Raw genomic sequence first — 15508 nt, forward strand, 5'->3', positions numbered from 1 at the left:
AACAGGAAATAAGGCTGAAGATGGATTGCCTTCAAAGGCCAGCCGTGAAGAATCGTCAAAGTCATAAGTAGCAGATAGAGAGAGTGTGCGTGCGTGCGCGTGTGTTTGGTTGGTCAACACCAAATGGCCTTTGCTCCCTCCAAGCAACACAGCAAACAACGGGAAAGGCGGACAAAGACCGGCAGCGGCGTAAAAGAGTAAAGAGCCAAAAGGCAACCGTAGACGCGTCTTTGTCGAGAAGATGTCGAAGATGAAGACAAACTGACGCGTGGCAGAGAAAAGGAACACAGTTGTGGGCGCAACTGGCAGCAGAATGGGTGCAAGCAGCTGTGGCAGGTGCCCGGCAGAGTCCACCTTCGCACTGGCAAAGTCTCCGGCTGTGCAGTTATTCCGAGAGCATGATTCAATGACTTTCTGGTGCTTGATCAGAGAGGAGACTCGGATACTCCAAGATGCTGCACTTGGCAGGGATGGTATTAGGTATACAACCCGAAGGCGAGGTTGCTACTGACTCTGGCTCTGACTCTGACTCTTCGATACAGGACCTGCCATCTCTCGCCTCGATCCATGCGTCAAGACTCTTCTGCTGCCGACCATGATGTTGCATCTCCGTCTAAGAGCACGATATAAATGCCAACTGCACTGCCGTGCGTCCTAGACCGTCCTTCGTCCCGATCCTCGACGTTGCTCGTCCGGTATATCGCCCAAATTCGACCCGCTTCTACTCCAATCAAAGAAATATCCGTCTATCCTCAGCGAATAAGATGAAATGAGAGGTATTCATTCATCCCAGCCCTCAATCTTCCAGCGGAAAGCAACGTCTCCTTGTCCTCGGGGAATCTCGTTCCCATTAGCATCCCACAGAGCGCGCTCGACAAAGGTTGCGTTGCCGTCGTGATCCACCAGAAGCACCGTCTGCCTCTGCGTTCCATACATGCCCTCTTCGAATCCAATAGACGGGTGCGGGCTGGGTGAGACCTCTGGTCTCGACTCTTGCTTGAGCTCCTCGACTGCCTTCTGATCGTCTTGCATATGAGCCCACAAGACACGCCCCTTTGAGGTGGCCTTTTGCATCTCTTCGCGGTTGACATCGTCGCCGATGGGAGGCACGAATATGGTATGTCTCATCAAGTTCATGTACTCCTGCAAGCTCCATCCGGAAGGCCGCTCCGGCATGGATTCTGTGTCGAGAATGGAAAACAGGCCTGCAATAAGCTCTTCTTCAGAGGAATGCTTTGCTGCGGCGTCTTGCGCGACTTGCTTCAGGAGGCGTTTTCCCGTCGTTACCTTGGGCCACTCGTTGGGGTCGTTGTACACGGTGTTGCTGAGTCCCCAGACGCCATTTGGCTCCAATCCGACTATCGGGACGTCGCTCGCCTCGGCAGCCCTGTTGCTTACAATGGCGATGCCCTCGCTGTTGCGCTTCAGCTTGCCGCATACCATGGAAAAGCCGCCCACGCCTTTGACACCGCCGTCCCTGACGAGCTCATTTACGCCCTTCATCAGTCCCTCGTCTGCAAGTCCCCCGAGCCACATGTTGACCATGCGGCCCCGGCTCTTGATGCCGTGTATCGGGTGCTCGGCGTCATCGTTAGTGGCTTCCCGGTAGTTGGTGAGTACAGCCAGGCTGCCGGTCTTTGTGATACCCAGCCAAGTGCCCTTTGCCGCCCTCTGGAGATCTCGCGAAGATAGGACCTCGCCGCCCGACTCTGGGTGCGTCCACCAGTGCGGCCGTGACGTAGGCCGCAGGATAAACTCGTCACGGTTGTCTATGAGAATGAGCGAGTAGCTCGGATGTGCCGTTGTGAAGAGCACGATGCACATTGTGGCGAGTGGTGTTGTTATATGATATTGGACGTTGAATTCGGATGAGATGTTGGGTAAAGCAAGTCGAAATATGGGCTGAAGCTTGGGGAGGTTCAGCGAGGTTCCGAGTCTGTTATAAAGGGCGAATCACAGGAAGTGCCGACGTCGGCGAAGCTGATTGAACAACACAAGACAAGCCACGCCCGATCCCAGCGCCTCCTTTTTCACAGACTGTCAGACTTGCGACCTGCTTCGGGATATCGCCAAGTCCAGTTCCAGGGATTGGTGCCAACACATGCCACTGCAGACGCTCGCTCAAATCATGTCCATCGGCCAGGACGCAGCAGATGCAAGGCGGTGGTCTGATGCGGGCAGCGGAACCCGCCACCGGCCGGCCTCTGCTGATTAGCTGCTGGGTGTCTGGTGGCGCTAGTGTACGCAAGAGCACGCCAAATGCGCTGATCAAGCATGAGAATGGGCTTCTGTGATGAAGCATCATCGTCATGCTCCGCAGGTTGGACTTGGAGTTTGCCTTGTTTGCTTCTTGATGGCATGATTCACAGTCTGCGACTTGTGAGAACGAAGGCAGCTTTCGACTGCGACTTGCTGCAGGATCACCATCCACGACCCTGCGGCTCTCATTCATTGCTTGACCGGCTAGTTTTCCGGCAGAAGTACGCAACGATTGAAGCTGGACAAAGCGCACCGTCAAGGATAGATCCCGGGTGCTCCCGTACCCGCGCAACGCCCAGGCGACATCGAAGGATCCTCGATGAACCATCTGTAAACAGCCTTGATTCCCTTTGCCTTTGCATACCGATTCTTGGAGACGGGTGAAATGGCGAGTTCATGCTGTTTCCGGTGACAAGCCACTGGTCATTCGATGAGCATCCAAGCATCCAAGCATCCCAGCCAGAGATGCTCAGAAGTCACCATGAACGGTTGAGCTCTGCTCCCCCCAGCCGTCCTGTGATGCTCAGTTGTCCTCACTCTTCTCTAGTAAGCCACATTCATATCGCTTCATTGCCATACGAGTAGCCTCCTCATGGTCCCAGGGTAAATATCGAGAATAGAGCTCAACCAGATGATCTACCGCTCCTGTGCTCTCCTTCATAGTAGGCGAGTCCCTTTCGCCTTGCTCCTCCTATGCGAGACCACATCATAAGTTACCTTGGTACTATCACTGGGTTTCCGTTCATATCCCAGTTCAGGTCTGTTGCTCTTATGAACAGCCCCAGACTCGGCAAAATGAGCCGCATTGTTGGTGGGTGCTGTTGGTCGAGCTGAGAGCCGTTGAGGCCGCCCTTGTGGGACAAGAGTAGAGTAAGGTACGGAACGGATGCCGCAATGGAGGAGGCGGGAATGGCTAACGGCGGGGGATGCAGCACGGAGCACTTTGTATGTACCTGACGGTACCCTGTGCCCTCTGGTTTCACGCCTGTGACTGATGAGCATCCCGATAATCTGCTAAACTGGCGTCTCCAGGCGAATTAGCCGATCGAGTTCTGAATGGGCCGGAGTCTAGAACTGCCAACCTTAATGGTGTACCCCAGTCGGTTGGACAGGGTATTATCCCGACTGCTTCCAAGCTCTGCGGGCTTGCCAATACACACGTGAGCCAACTTCCTGAACGGCTATAAGTTACTCAGACTATTGATTCTTCTCGCATCTTCATTAGCCGTTAAAACGGCAGATGTGCTGATGCAACATGCCCTCTGCAGCACTAAATTTAGGTAAACTGCCTGCTGGTATTACTGGTAGAAGCCGCCTGGCTGCAGCTTCACCACTGCCGTTTCAGCGGCTCCACTGCATGAATTGCTCCAATTGCTCCTACGCTTCTTCTCCCCAGCATGGATTGCTCCGTCTCCGCGTCTATGGTTCCGGGAGAGGAGAGGCGAGGTAGGGCTTATTAGGTTGTATTACTTGTACTCTGCTGTGTGCTTTCAGTTGTTGCCTCCATCAGGTATCCTCCAAGTTCCGTCGGCGCTCTTGATTGGCTCGGTGACTGCCGGCGGTTCTTCAAGCTCCAGCGCTCGCCATGCTGGAGGCCTGGGAATAGGGAGTACTTGTACCTGCAGAGGTGCTGACTGCGGGCCGGTCGCTCGTGTACTCCATACTTCCTACCTGGGACTCTCCCTGCTTTCGCAGCCTCTGGTCGCGATATGCTCCAAATGCCAAGACACGCCGCCCGCTGCTAATTGGAAGGTACGGAGCAGGTACCCAGGCGGTACGAGCACCAGGACGGAGAAAGGAGCGAGAGCCAGCAGGTGCGACCTCGATCCAATTGCTGCCAAATCGCCCCCAGGTAAAAGTCCCTGCAGCTGCGACTCGCCTCTGCTCCTGGACGCTGGAACCTCCCCTCTGCGCTCGTCTCTCGGCAGCACTTTGGGCACTTCTTCTTCTTCTCTTTCTTCTTCTCTCCTTCTGCTCTGTTTCTCGTTGCTCCGTCTTTCTTCTTGCTGTGCTTTTGACATTCTTTGTCGCCGGCGTCTTTCAGCGCGGTCCTCGCCCATGTGCCCGTGAAACTGACTTGTGGCCGTCCGGAGCTCTCCTCAGCCCCCCTCTGCGCCTGAGCCGATTCACGTGCGGGCTACCCATTCCTTCGACCAGTTGCATCTGCCTGTGTCTCTGCACTGCCCGCCACGATGGCACGACGCAGGTACAGGCTGTTTATGATATGCGCGGTCGTCATCCTCTTCCTCCTCTACCGGGTCTCGCAGAACACATGGGACGACTCCGCGCACTATACCAGCCTTCGCCACCCTCCTGCCTCGAATCCGCCAGCCGCAGGAGGAGAGGTCCCTCTCAAGCCCGCCGCGAAACCTGAGCACGAGTATACACCCGAAGCCAAGCCAAAGCCCCAGTCCGAGCCCGAGCCCGAGTCGAAACCAGCGCCGGAGCATGCTGCTGGTGGCCAGAAGGCGCAGGCCAAGCCCAGCTACGACGACGAAGAAGAGACCGGCGTCAAATTACCCAAGCTGAAGGAACTGGACGACTCGAAACCACCTGTCAACGGCAAGCCGCCTGTCCACGCGGATGCGGAATCGAAGCCGGCAAGCAACAAGCCAGCCTCCACCGACGAGGATGCAGTCATTGAGGATATCCACCAGAAGAATCCGCCCAAGGATGCTGTGATCCCCGAAGACAACCGGCTGCCGCCTGACACCCGAGTGCATTGGAGGCCTCAGAAGGAGCACTTCCCCGTGCCGTCCGAATCCGTCATTAGCCTGCCTACTGGGAAGCCGCTCAAGGTTCCCCGCGTCCAGCACGAGTTTGGCGTTGAATCGCCAGAAGCCAAATCCAGACGAGTCACCAGACAAGAGCGCGTTGCCAAGGAGATTGAGCGGGCATGGTCAGGCTACAAGAAGTTTGCTTGGATGCATGACGAGCTGTCGCCCGTCTCTGCCAAGCATCGCGACCCCTTTTGCGGATGGGCTGCCACCTTGGTGGATTCCCTCGACACTCTGTGGATTGCGGGGCTCAGGGAAGAGTTCGACGAAGCGGCCAGGGCCGTTGAGCAGATCGACTTCACTACGACTCCTCGCAACAACATCCCCGTCTTCGAAACGACCATCAGATATCTAGGTGGCCTGCTCGGCGCCTTCGACGTGAGTGGTGGCCATGATGGTGGCTATCCCATACTCCTGGAAAAGGCTGTTGAGCTTGCCGAGATCCTCATGGGCATCTTCGACACGCCAAACCGGATGCCCCTTCTGTACTATCAATGGCAGCCAGAATACGCATCCCAGCCTCATCGCGCCGGCTCTGTTGGTATAGCAGAGCTCGGTACGCTTTCCATGGAGTTTACACGCCTCGCCCAGCTCACCAGCGAATACAAGTACTACGATGCCGTGGATCGCATTACCGATGCCCTGGTCGAGCTCCAAAAGCAAGGTACTTCCATTCCCGGTCTGTTTCCCGAGAGTCTGGATGCCTCTGGGTGCAACCATACCGCAACAGCTCTCCGCAGCTCATTGAGCCAGGCAGCGCAGAAGCAGATGGACGACGATCTATCCAAGAAGCCCGAAAATTATATCCCCGGAAAGGGCACCAAGACAGGGCCGCAAACCGTCGAGAAGCAACCTGCAGAGAAGCAGAGTGCCCAAGAAAACGAGGTCGTAGTTGGAAAGTTCAACACAGACGACGCAATCGCACAGCTACAGGCTGCTGATGAAGCGAGGGCCAAATCTCTGGGCAAGTCGACTGATCAGCCGGCCGACAAATCAGCGGAGAAGGCCAATGGCTTTGTTGTCGGAAAAATTGGGTCCGAGGATCCACGGGACGACCAGACTCTCGCTGCGCAGCCAGAGGCACCAGCCAAGGGATTCGTCGTCGGCAAGATAGGGGCAGAGGATCCAAGGGATGAACAGAAGCTTCCCGAGGCTCCTGGGGCAAAGTCCGGTGGCTTCGTGGTTGGAAAAATAGGGGCAGAAGACCCAAGAGATGAACAGAAGCTTCCTGAGGCTCCGGGGGCAAAGTCTGGTGACTTCGTGGTTGGAAAGATAGGGACCGAAAATCCCGACTACGCCAAGCAAGGGCCCCGCGAGGACGATAAGACGGAGACCCGTCCGTCTGACCCTTCTCTCCGTCGCCGAGACGTGAGCGCAAGTGAGAATGAGCCCGTGGAGAAGGCCAAGCAGGTGCCACCCCAGCAGACAGCCAAGCGAGGAGCTCCCCCCTTTGGGGCTGATGGCTTCACGGCCAATTGGGATTGCGTTCCCCAGGGCCTGGTAGTGAGCGGATACGGATTTCAGCAATATCACATGGGAGGTGGCCAAGATTCGGCGTACGAATACTTCCCGAAGGAGTACCTACTTCTCGGGGGTCTGGAGTCCAAGTATCAGAAGCTGTACGTGGACGCTGTCGAAGCGATCAACGAGTGGCTCCTCTATAGGCCTATGACTGATGGTGACTGGGATATTCTCTTCCCCGCCAAGGTCAGCACATCGGGAAACCCATCGCAAGATCTCGTGGCAACCTTTGAAGTGACGCATCTGACCTGCTTCATCGGCGGCATGTACGGCTTGGGCGGCAAGATCTTTGGTCGAGAAAAGGATCTTGAAACGGCCAAGAGGCTGACAGACGGCTGTGTCTGGGCCTACCAGTCCACCGTGTCTGGTATCATGCCGGAAGGCTCCCAGGTTATGGCCTGCCCAACGCTGGAGAAGTGCGAGTTCAACGAAACCCTTTGGTGGGAGAAGCTGGATGGGGCAAAGGACTGGAGAGACAAGCAGGTGGCCGAGTGGGAAGAGAAGAAGCTGGCGCTCGAGAAGCAGCAGGCGAAGAAGACCCCGCAAGACAAGGGCGATCCCAGGAAAGTCAGCGACAAGGACAAAGCGGCGGCCGGCGAAGCCCTTAAGGAAACTGCTAGTAACCATGAAGCTGCCGGAGGCTCCAAAGCCATTCACAAGAGAGCCGCGGTCCTGCCGCCAAAGTCTGGAGCTGACGAGAATGTTGGTTCAGAGCTACCGCAGTCGCTCAAGGATAAGATTGGCTTCAAGAATGACGAGCAGAAGAAGCCGACAGAAAGCAGCGTCGGCATCCAACGAGACCCCGATGCGCCCGTTGACTCGGTACTGGAAGCCCACCGGCTGCCCCCTCAGGAGCCTGAAGAGCAGCAAATCGTTCTCCCCGAAAAGCCTCAGTCACATGAAGAGTTTGTGAAGCAAAGAATTGCCGATATGGGTCTTGCCCCTGGTGTTGTTCACATTTCATCGAGGCAGTACATCCTCCGGTAAGTATCTCCACCGATCTTCATTATAGCAGCCCATAGCTAACCTCTTTTGTTTGATAGACCCGAGGCTATTGAGTCGGTATGGTACATGTACCGCATCACAGGCGACCCGATTTGGATGGAGAAAGGCTGGAAAATGTTCGAGGCCACGATCCGTGCTACCCGGACGGAGATCGCCAACAGTGCCATCGACGACGTCAACAGCGACGAGCCCGGGCTCAAGGACGAGATGGAGAGCTTCTGGCTCGCCGAGACGCTCAAGTACTACTACTTGCTCTTCTCGGAGCCGAGCGTCATCAGCTTGGACGAGTGGGTGCTCAACACCGAGGCTCATCCCTTCAAGAGGCCCGGTGGCAGTGTTATTGGACATAGTATATAAAAAGAAGGCAATGAGGGGATGGAGAGAGAAGTATATCACTTGAGGAGTATCTGTTATCCGGCAGCGCTACTGTTATATTGCTTATGGGCGGCGTGTCTTTGTGTGTTTGGGGCATAGCCTGATTTTCCCTAGCTGTCTTGTTGCTTTTTGCAAAGTTTTGAAGACGGCACTCGTGCTTGCATACCTATGGAGTCAGAGTCGCAATGAGGCGTTACGAGTAGTTTTAGGAATACGAATTATGGACATGCATATGCGTTCCGTTCGGTTTGAGGCGCATGAATCAGACCACTGGCAAGGCCTTGAGGATCTTGGTAGTAGTAAAGCCAGGAGACTTTTTCTCAGAACATTGGTAACTTCAATAATCTTGGCCGTTATCAGTCTACCTTTTCCTTTTGTCGTCAATGGTATCATCTCGTCCACTTAAAGATCCAAGCCGCCAAGCCAGCTCCTCTCCTCTCCTCTCGTCTGCGCATAAAGGTACACATGAAAGTCATTCTCCGGAACCAATGGGAAAGGTCTATTTCAACCTTCACAGAAATTGCAAAAAGAAAAGAAGTCAATGGGTGATATATACCAGGGCATTCCCAAAGAGTGCACTGAAAAAGTTGAGTTTCTTCCCCTGCCTGTGCCTGTACCTATTTCACACTCTTCCTGAAAGAACCAAGAACATAAAAAAAGGGGAGGGAAACATAAACATGGGGGAAAATGGCGTGAAACACATTTCATCCGTGAAGCCTAGAAAGAAAGAAAGAAAAAAATCAAAGAACAGTAACACATGGCAAATTCGGGCCGTCGAATCGTCGTCTATAACTCGCCCCGGTGGGAAGAAAACATCCGGACATGACCCCCCTTCTTTCCCGGAACCTCAGTCTATCCAACAAGCCTTGCCGTCTTCCATCGTTCCAGTGTCTTTTCCGCGTTTCCTGGGCTCGTGGCGGTTGCCGGGCCAAGAGATTTGGGGAGAAAGGCAGCAGGAAAAAAACAAAGGTCGATCTCGATCGTCAAGGCGTAGATTCCGGTTCGTCCGCCCGTCTGTCCGTCTCAAGAGTGAAAGCAAAAGTATTTCTTTTTTTGGGTCCCGGAGTCCGGATTTTTGTTGTTTGTCGTCTGGGACGAGATTAGGTATTTTCTCTCGCGGAAACGCCGTCGTAACTCCGATGCTGATAATGCCTGTAAACCAACCAACCCCCTAAAGTTGAAGAAAGTTGTGCCGCCCGTTTACATGCCCCTTTGGTATCGCCCGTCACATATACACATAGATCTCCCATCTCATATATCATGTCCACCATTCGTTAGCCCTCATTGGGTATTTTGCTCTTTTTTCACTCGTTGATTCATATCCCTTTTCCGAACATGAGATCCGAGATTTGCTTGCTCATCACACCATGGAACTCAGGACGCGTATGCTCAATATCATGACGAGCAAGCCGATGGTGACGATGATGAGCAGCGTAAACGAGAACCAGCCCATGACCATGGCGCTACTACCGACGCCACTCTTGACTACCCCGTTGCCAAAGTCTTGGGCGATGACGGACGCTGCGACGGATGCTGTATGCTGCCAGAGGACCGAGACGAGGACGAAGATGGAGGAGATGAAGATGATGGCCAGGGCGATTTGCGAGACGGGGCGGGAGGGGAACGGCTTAACTTCGCGCTCGGATCCTTCAGAGTCCTCCTCTTCGTGCCATCCAGGGAAAGTCGCCAGGAGGAGCAGGCAGATGAAGGCAAAGATGATGGCGATGATGCTAGAAGAGGGCGGTTAGCGCGATGCCACATGGGCTTATTATGAGCTCTACCAACTCACATCAAGTAAGGGAACACAATCATGTCCTTGAACTGAGCAGCCAGCCAGATGAGGTTGAGGGGGTCTTGGTCCACTGAGACTTCCTTAGCCAGGGCTGTCGCATTGTTACTACAAAGCCACGACCCGCCATCCGGATTGACGCAGATGCCAAAGTAGCCGACGCGCGCCTGCAGATGGGCGTTTCCAGCAATGTTGTTCAGGGCGGTGTAGAAGTTGTAGTCCACTTGCGCGGTGTCGGGATGCGCCTCATAGGACTTGTAGTAGATGGAGAGCAGGAAGATGCCGGGAATCAGCGGCGACGAGGACGAGCAACCGGCGAGCAGCAGTGCTGGAGTGAGAGAGAGCGGTCAGCAAAGGCGGGAATGAGCAACATACGGGCGCTGGAATCGAGACAAAGGCGACTTACACAGGAGGATGATTGCGACGACGATCAAGATCATCAACACGTGGTGATAGCCCAGGAAGGGGACGAAGCCTGTTGAGACACCGGGTTAGACTGCTTGCCGCATTCCAGAATCGCCGTGACGGGCCGGCATTGTTCTTTGCGTGCTGGGAGGGTGACTCACGATGCCATCCTATATGGAACCTGCGCGCGACAATCTTCGTACTGACAGTGGTCGAAGTGGTCCCCGATCCGCTGGCCATGGTTGCTGTTGTTCTAGAGGGAGACGTCCCTCTCTAGAAACGAGACTGAGTGAGGGCGTCGTCGCGACGATTGTCGGGTGGAAGATGGTGAAGCGACAGTCGGTATGTCACAGGCGCAGCGCAGAGTCGCTGGAGTAATCGCACGCTGCTGCTATTGCCCCCCACACGAAGGCAGACACGCTTCGGTCCACAGGGCTTGAGGCCAGTCGCGATACCCCTCGTGGCGCTTGGGTCTCTGAGGCGGCAGACGTTGGAACTTGTAGCGTTGGCCGCGAGAGGGTTGCAGACGCAAGCTGGAATGTGGATAATGGTATGTATGAGTGTAAGCCCGCGCTGCTCAGCAATTCCGCCAGCTCCGTCTTTTCCGCAAGAGAATTGCTTTTCCAGATCAAAACGAGCGTGGAATGCGCTTGGACCCTGGATTGCTCAGAGTGCGGGTGTCTTGCTGCTGCGTGCAATCAGTTGTCCTGGACGACGTGCAGGACGAGACTTAGCTCAAAGGAGGAAGAAGAAAGCTCCCCAAAAGAGGAATTGGGGGGGGGGATGCACGAGAGCGAGGGAGAGCGACGTAACACGCAGCCTCAAACGGGGCCAAATGGACCTGATTGAATGGATAATCTTGTCTCTTTTTTTCCCTCTTCTTTTTTGAAATCCAGATGGCTGGGAACAAGAATTGAGTGAGTGCGTCTTTGGGAGTGACCAACTCGCCAACCCATGCCGACTGAAGAAGACAGCGCGCATTCTGATTGGCCCAGCCACCTTTTCCATGGTGTTGACTATGGTTGCCGGGCGACCGGGGTGACGTCCGCAAGGAGTTGGGCCGCGGGGCGAAAAAGCTTGGCCGGAGGCTGGTCTTGCACTGAAGAAGCCCGCTGCTGAAGGGCGCTACGGAGGTGCGCCGGTGGGTTCCCAGCCCCTGTGGCCCATTTTCAGCGGGTGCCTTGCAGGGGGATCAGTGCGCCAAAGAGGAGGAGCTGGAGCGCTGGAGCTGAGCCTGAGCCCGGCTTTGACGGAGAGGCATGGGCGACAAACCGGCTTCAGGTCTGGTCATTTTTTTTCGTTTGGCGATTTGCATCTGCATTGCGCGCGATCGATCGTCGATTGAGGCATTCAGGCAGAAACTAGAGGGCGAATTTGCAGGTCAGACACGCATAAGTGCGCGAGTACCTGCGTCGCCTGTCTTTTACGCTCCGGGGTTGCTTACAGGCATCATCAGATATCGGCGCATGTTTACTTGCGCCTTCACGTTTGGCACTTTTTACGCAGAATACCATGGTAGACCGTTAACCGCCAGTGGCCTCATCAATTCAACTGAAAGAGACCACCAGTTCCGGGCGCTCCTCGTATCGTGGGCGGGTGGCCGTGACGATCCATTGGCTCTCCCAGCCAAGGCGAGCTGGTCGAGGCTAATGCCCTAGGGTCGTGTCAGGCATTAATTGGCAGCTTCCAGCTTGTTGTCACGCTCACGCTCCGTACGAGAATCCCGGCGTGGTGCGTACGCGGTTCTTACGAGTACTACTACACGGACACGGACGATGAGAGAGGCGCAGCCCTAGGTACTGACCGCCCCAACAAGGGTTTAGTGTTGCGTGTAAGCGGTAAACATTGAATTGAAGACATGTTGCCCTATGATGGTTACCTGTTGAAGTTAGAGGAGAGAAGGGCTATATATAGCAATCCTCTTTGCACGCACCAACATGGGAAAATGGTTTTCAACTGCACCGAGTACTGAGAAATGCCTCGGCAAAGCTCGTGTTCATCAGGTTCACCCAAGAGTGTTCTTATATACAGCTTCGTGCAAACAGATCACTTGTCTCTATGGGAGTTCCTTGGAGTCGCATGCCCCTTTTCATGCAGACATGCCTTGCGCCGTGGAGACCGCCGTTCACAGCAGTTCCGCGTAAGCACTGCATGTCCGTGTTGTATCGGGTCAGCTTGGCGGTTTATGTACCCCTGCGTTTGCATCTGTCGACGCTACATGTAGCCTGCTGTCTTGCTTGTTCCACGATTGCCACAGCCATACCGTCAAGACAGACTATATACCAGATGCCATGATGACTTCCAATACTGCAAAGGGTTGCATTGAACCAACAATAAAGACACAACCACCGCGAGATTCACCCAAGGTCAAGTCATTAATACTAAGCCAAGCATGTCGTGCGATCTCGGGACTCCCCGGTAGACGCATATCGATAAACAATCGCCCGCCAATAAGCATCCATCTTGGCCAGCCGTCTCCAACCGCTTGCATCGCGCATCGTCATACTACTAACCTGCAGCTTCATCGCAGCTTGGAATGCCCACGTACAAAAATGACCTCCATGTCCGCAGTCGCCAATGGCGTCTCCCTTGATACTCGCGTCGAAGATTACCTCGAGGACAAGCTCCAGTCCACTGCCGATCTAGAAAATCTCGACGAGCTGCTCAACAATGTCGAATTGCAGCGGAACCAGCTCCAGTCGCAGCTCGACGATGCCATCAAACAGCTGGACGAGGCGCGGCGCATCGCCGAGGAGCGCCAGGCTGAGCTGCAGACACGCATCTTTGAGTTCAACGATCTGCAGGAGAGCATCGACAGGCGAGTCCAGATAGCTGCTGCATCAGATGCGCCGAGCGAAGCGATTGAGCGACTGCAGAAGCCAATGAAGCAGCTACAAAATGTCCAGCTGGCCCAAAAATACTTCATGCTGCTTCAAGACGCCGAGAGGCTGCGAAAGGAGGCTCGGTCTCATCTGCCCAACAGCCCCAAGCAGGCGCTCGAACCGTATGCGCAGCTGAGAGAGCTGGTGATTAGGCTGAGGTCTCTGCCCGGAAACGACGAGCTTCACTTGGTGGACCATGTCGACAAGATGACCAAGAACCTCTGGACCGAAATGAAGCAAATCATGTCTGCAGAACTGGAAACCGTGCTCAACAAGAAACACTGGCCCAAGGTCGATCCTCAGTCGGAGATGGACGAAGAGTGGCTGGCGTGCATCGAGAAGCTGCTCGACCTGCAAATGCCAGAGATCGTCCACAGCACAGATGTCGTGGCTCTCTTGCCATTCGAGGTCATGGCGAAAATGTTCGTTGCCGAGTTTCGCTTCCACTTTCTTAGCGACAAGCCGACCAGCAGCCCTCAGTCGGTCGGGACTCATTGCTTCCCCTGGCTTCTGACGACTTTGGAAAAGTGGGAGGACTTCTTTCGCGACAATCTGGGCTATCTCTTGGCATCCAAGTTTCGCGAGACACCGGTAGCCGACAAGACCGTTTATGCCGATCCTGCATGCGCCCTCATCACGGCAGTGCTGCCTGTTGTTCGGGAGAAGGTCGATGCGGTACTGTTAGAAACGAGCGCGAATCCCGGATTCTTGAGCAGCTTCATCTCGCAACTCATGACTCTGGACGAAACTATCCGCTCGAGATTCAACTATGACGGGGGGGATCCGGAGAACGGCTGGCCAGGGTTATCCGAAAGCGTTCTGGACAGGTACTTTGAGGTGTGGTTCCAGGCCGAGAGAAGCTTTGCGCTGGAGAGGTTCGAAGTGATTATGGAATCCCGAGATGCACGCAAAATCGACTATGACTATTCACTTCCGGGCAAGATGAAGCCCACATTTGCGGCTGTGCAAATCACCGACCTGTTGCGCGTGGTGACGACCAAATATGAGCGTCTCCGCAAGGTCAAGCAGAAGCTCAAGTTCCTGACGGACATCCAGTTGGATATACTTGACGCATACCATGATCGGCTTCGAAGCTCGCTAGAGGCGTACCAGGCTCTTACGTCTACACTAGGCCGGACCATTCACGGCGTCACGAAAGAGCAGCTGGCCGCTTTGGAAGGCACTGGGGCTCTGGAGACCCTGTGCAAGGTGATTGGTAGTGCTGATCACATTGCCACCACGTTGACTGAATGGGGAGATGAAGAGGTGAGTGAATCAAAAGCACTGAGGCATAGGAAAAAAGAAAATGCTGACGAAGGCCATAGTTCTTTGTCATTCTGTGGGATCAGCTGCATAGGCGTGAATCCCGGCGACTGAGACCGCAAACCTCGGCCATCGCCAGCGTAGTCGGGGCCGGCGACGATCTCAAGGAACGCACCGTCGCCGCAGTCGACGAGGGCGACGAGAATGGTGCCATCTTTGACGAGACCATTGCGGCATACACCAACCGTCGCAAGGCGGGCGAAGACCTGCTCGTGGGCGCATTGGTCGAGTCACACTCCAAAGCGCTGCGCGCCTACACTCACAATGTTCAATGGACCACAGTCGGCGAAAGCGCAACTCCAGGTAGGAGCTTTATTCGCCTCCTAGAATGCCATGAAAGCTTCTGCTAACGTGAGTCCTAGCAGATGACTCTTCGGCTTTGTCTATCACGCCAGAGCTAGATGAGCCACTGAGCGTGCTCAAGAGGAATTTGGAATTCTTGGCCAGAGCGCTGTCAGCTGCGTCTTACCGCCGTGTCTGGAGGGATGCGCTCGATAAGCTGCAGGACCTGCTCTGGCACAGCGTCCTCACCCGCCAAACCTTTACCACGCTCGGCGCGGCGCAGTTTGCGCACGACTGCGCGTCCATCTTTTCGCTCGTGGACCGCTTCATCCCCAACGGCTCGGCAGCGCTGGAAGCTCTCCGCGAGGGGCTGGTCCTGCTGAACTTGCCTGCTACGGCAGAGGGTGAAGGTATGACGCTCAAGCAGGCGAGCGATCGAGCGTTCAAGGACAATGATGAGGCGCGGAGGGTTCTTGAGGAGCTGGAGCTTGTGGCTCTGACGCCCCTGAATGCAAGGCAGATCCTGCAGAAGCGGGTGGAGAATAATGAGAATGTCGGGTGGTAACGGAAACGCAGAAACGTAGTTCATCAACATGAACATCATACATAAGTTGTTGGAATAACGTATAACGAGATCGTATCATTAAATTCCATGTTGAATGCTCGAGATGTTCACAGCGCACATGATGAACCCATCCGACCGTCTACACTACCTATATCTAGAACCCTACCAAGCCGGCTATTGTCCTTGAATCCTGTCTCTATCAGATTTTGCTTGCCGCAGAAACGCTCATCAGAAACCGATTGACTTTTATCTTTTGTTGAACCCTTAACGCCCCCCTCCTTCAAAGTACCAAGGAAAGAAAGGCTGCATCTCTGAATCTCCATAA

At 54.8% G+C, this 15508-nt stretch overlaps 4 protein-coding genes across 4 annotated transcripts; 2 read left to right on the top strand and 2 right to left on the bottom strand.

Annotated features, from left to right (window-relative positions):
* Positions 1–780: 780 nt before the first annotated feature.
* Positions 781–1824, bottom strand: BBK36DRAFT_1139285 (hypothetical protein; the record flags this gene model as incomplete). Its single annotated transcript, XM_024893303.1, has 1 exon — positions 781–1824. One exon carries the CDS (start codon positions 1822–1824, stop codon positions 781–783), a length of 1044 nt encoding a protein of 347 aa, XP_024752525.1.
* A 2627-nt stretch (positions 1825–4451) lies between these two features.
* BBK36DRAFT_1111929 (glycoside hydrolase family 47 protein) lies at positions 4452–7919 on the top strand (the record flags this gene model as incomplete). Its single annotated transcript, XM_024889751.1, has 5 exons — positions 4452–4769; positions 4917–5904; positions 6403–7048; positions 7130–7540; positions 7601–7919. The coding sequence occupies 5 exons, from the start codon at positions 4452–4454 to the stop codon at positions 7917–7919; spliced, it is 2682 nt and encodes an 893-aa protein (XP_024752526.1).
* A 1378-nt stretch (positions 7920–9297) lies between these two features.
* Positions 9298–10196, bottom strand: BBK36DRAFT_1112847 (membrane fusion mating protein FIG1; the record flags this gene model as incomplete). The annotated part of the gene is made up of 3 exons (XM_024889844.1): positions 9298–9667; positions 9727–10054; positions 10133–10196. Coding segments are annotated over 3 exons (762 nt in total), but the record flags the coding sequence as incomplete, so codon positions are not given.
* A 2487-nt stretch (positions 10197–12683) lies between these two features.
* BBK36DRAFT_1112557 (hypothetical protein) lies at positions 12684–15183 on the top strand (the record flags this gene model as incomplete). The annotated part of the gene is made up of 3 exons (XM_024889817.1): positions 12684–14279; positions 14339–14639; positions 14699–15183. The coding sequence occupies 3 exons, from the start codon at positions 12684–12686 to the stop codon at positions 15181–15183; spliced, it is 2382 nt and encodes a 793-aa protein (XP_024752528.1).
* Between the last annotated feature and the right edge of the window lie 325 nt (positions 15184–15508).

This window comes from Trichoderma citrinoviride (assembly GCF_003025115.1).
Source record: "Trichoderma citrinoviride strain TUCIM 6016 unplaced genomic scaffold BBK36scaffold_3, whole genome shotgun sequence".
Classification (NCBI taxonomy): Eukaryota; Fungi; Ascomycota; class Sordariomycetes; order Hypocreales; family Hypocreaceae; genus Trichoderma; species Trichoderma citrinoviride.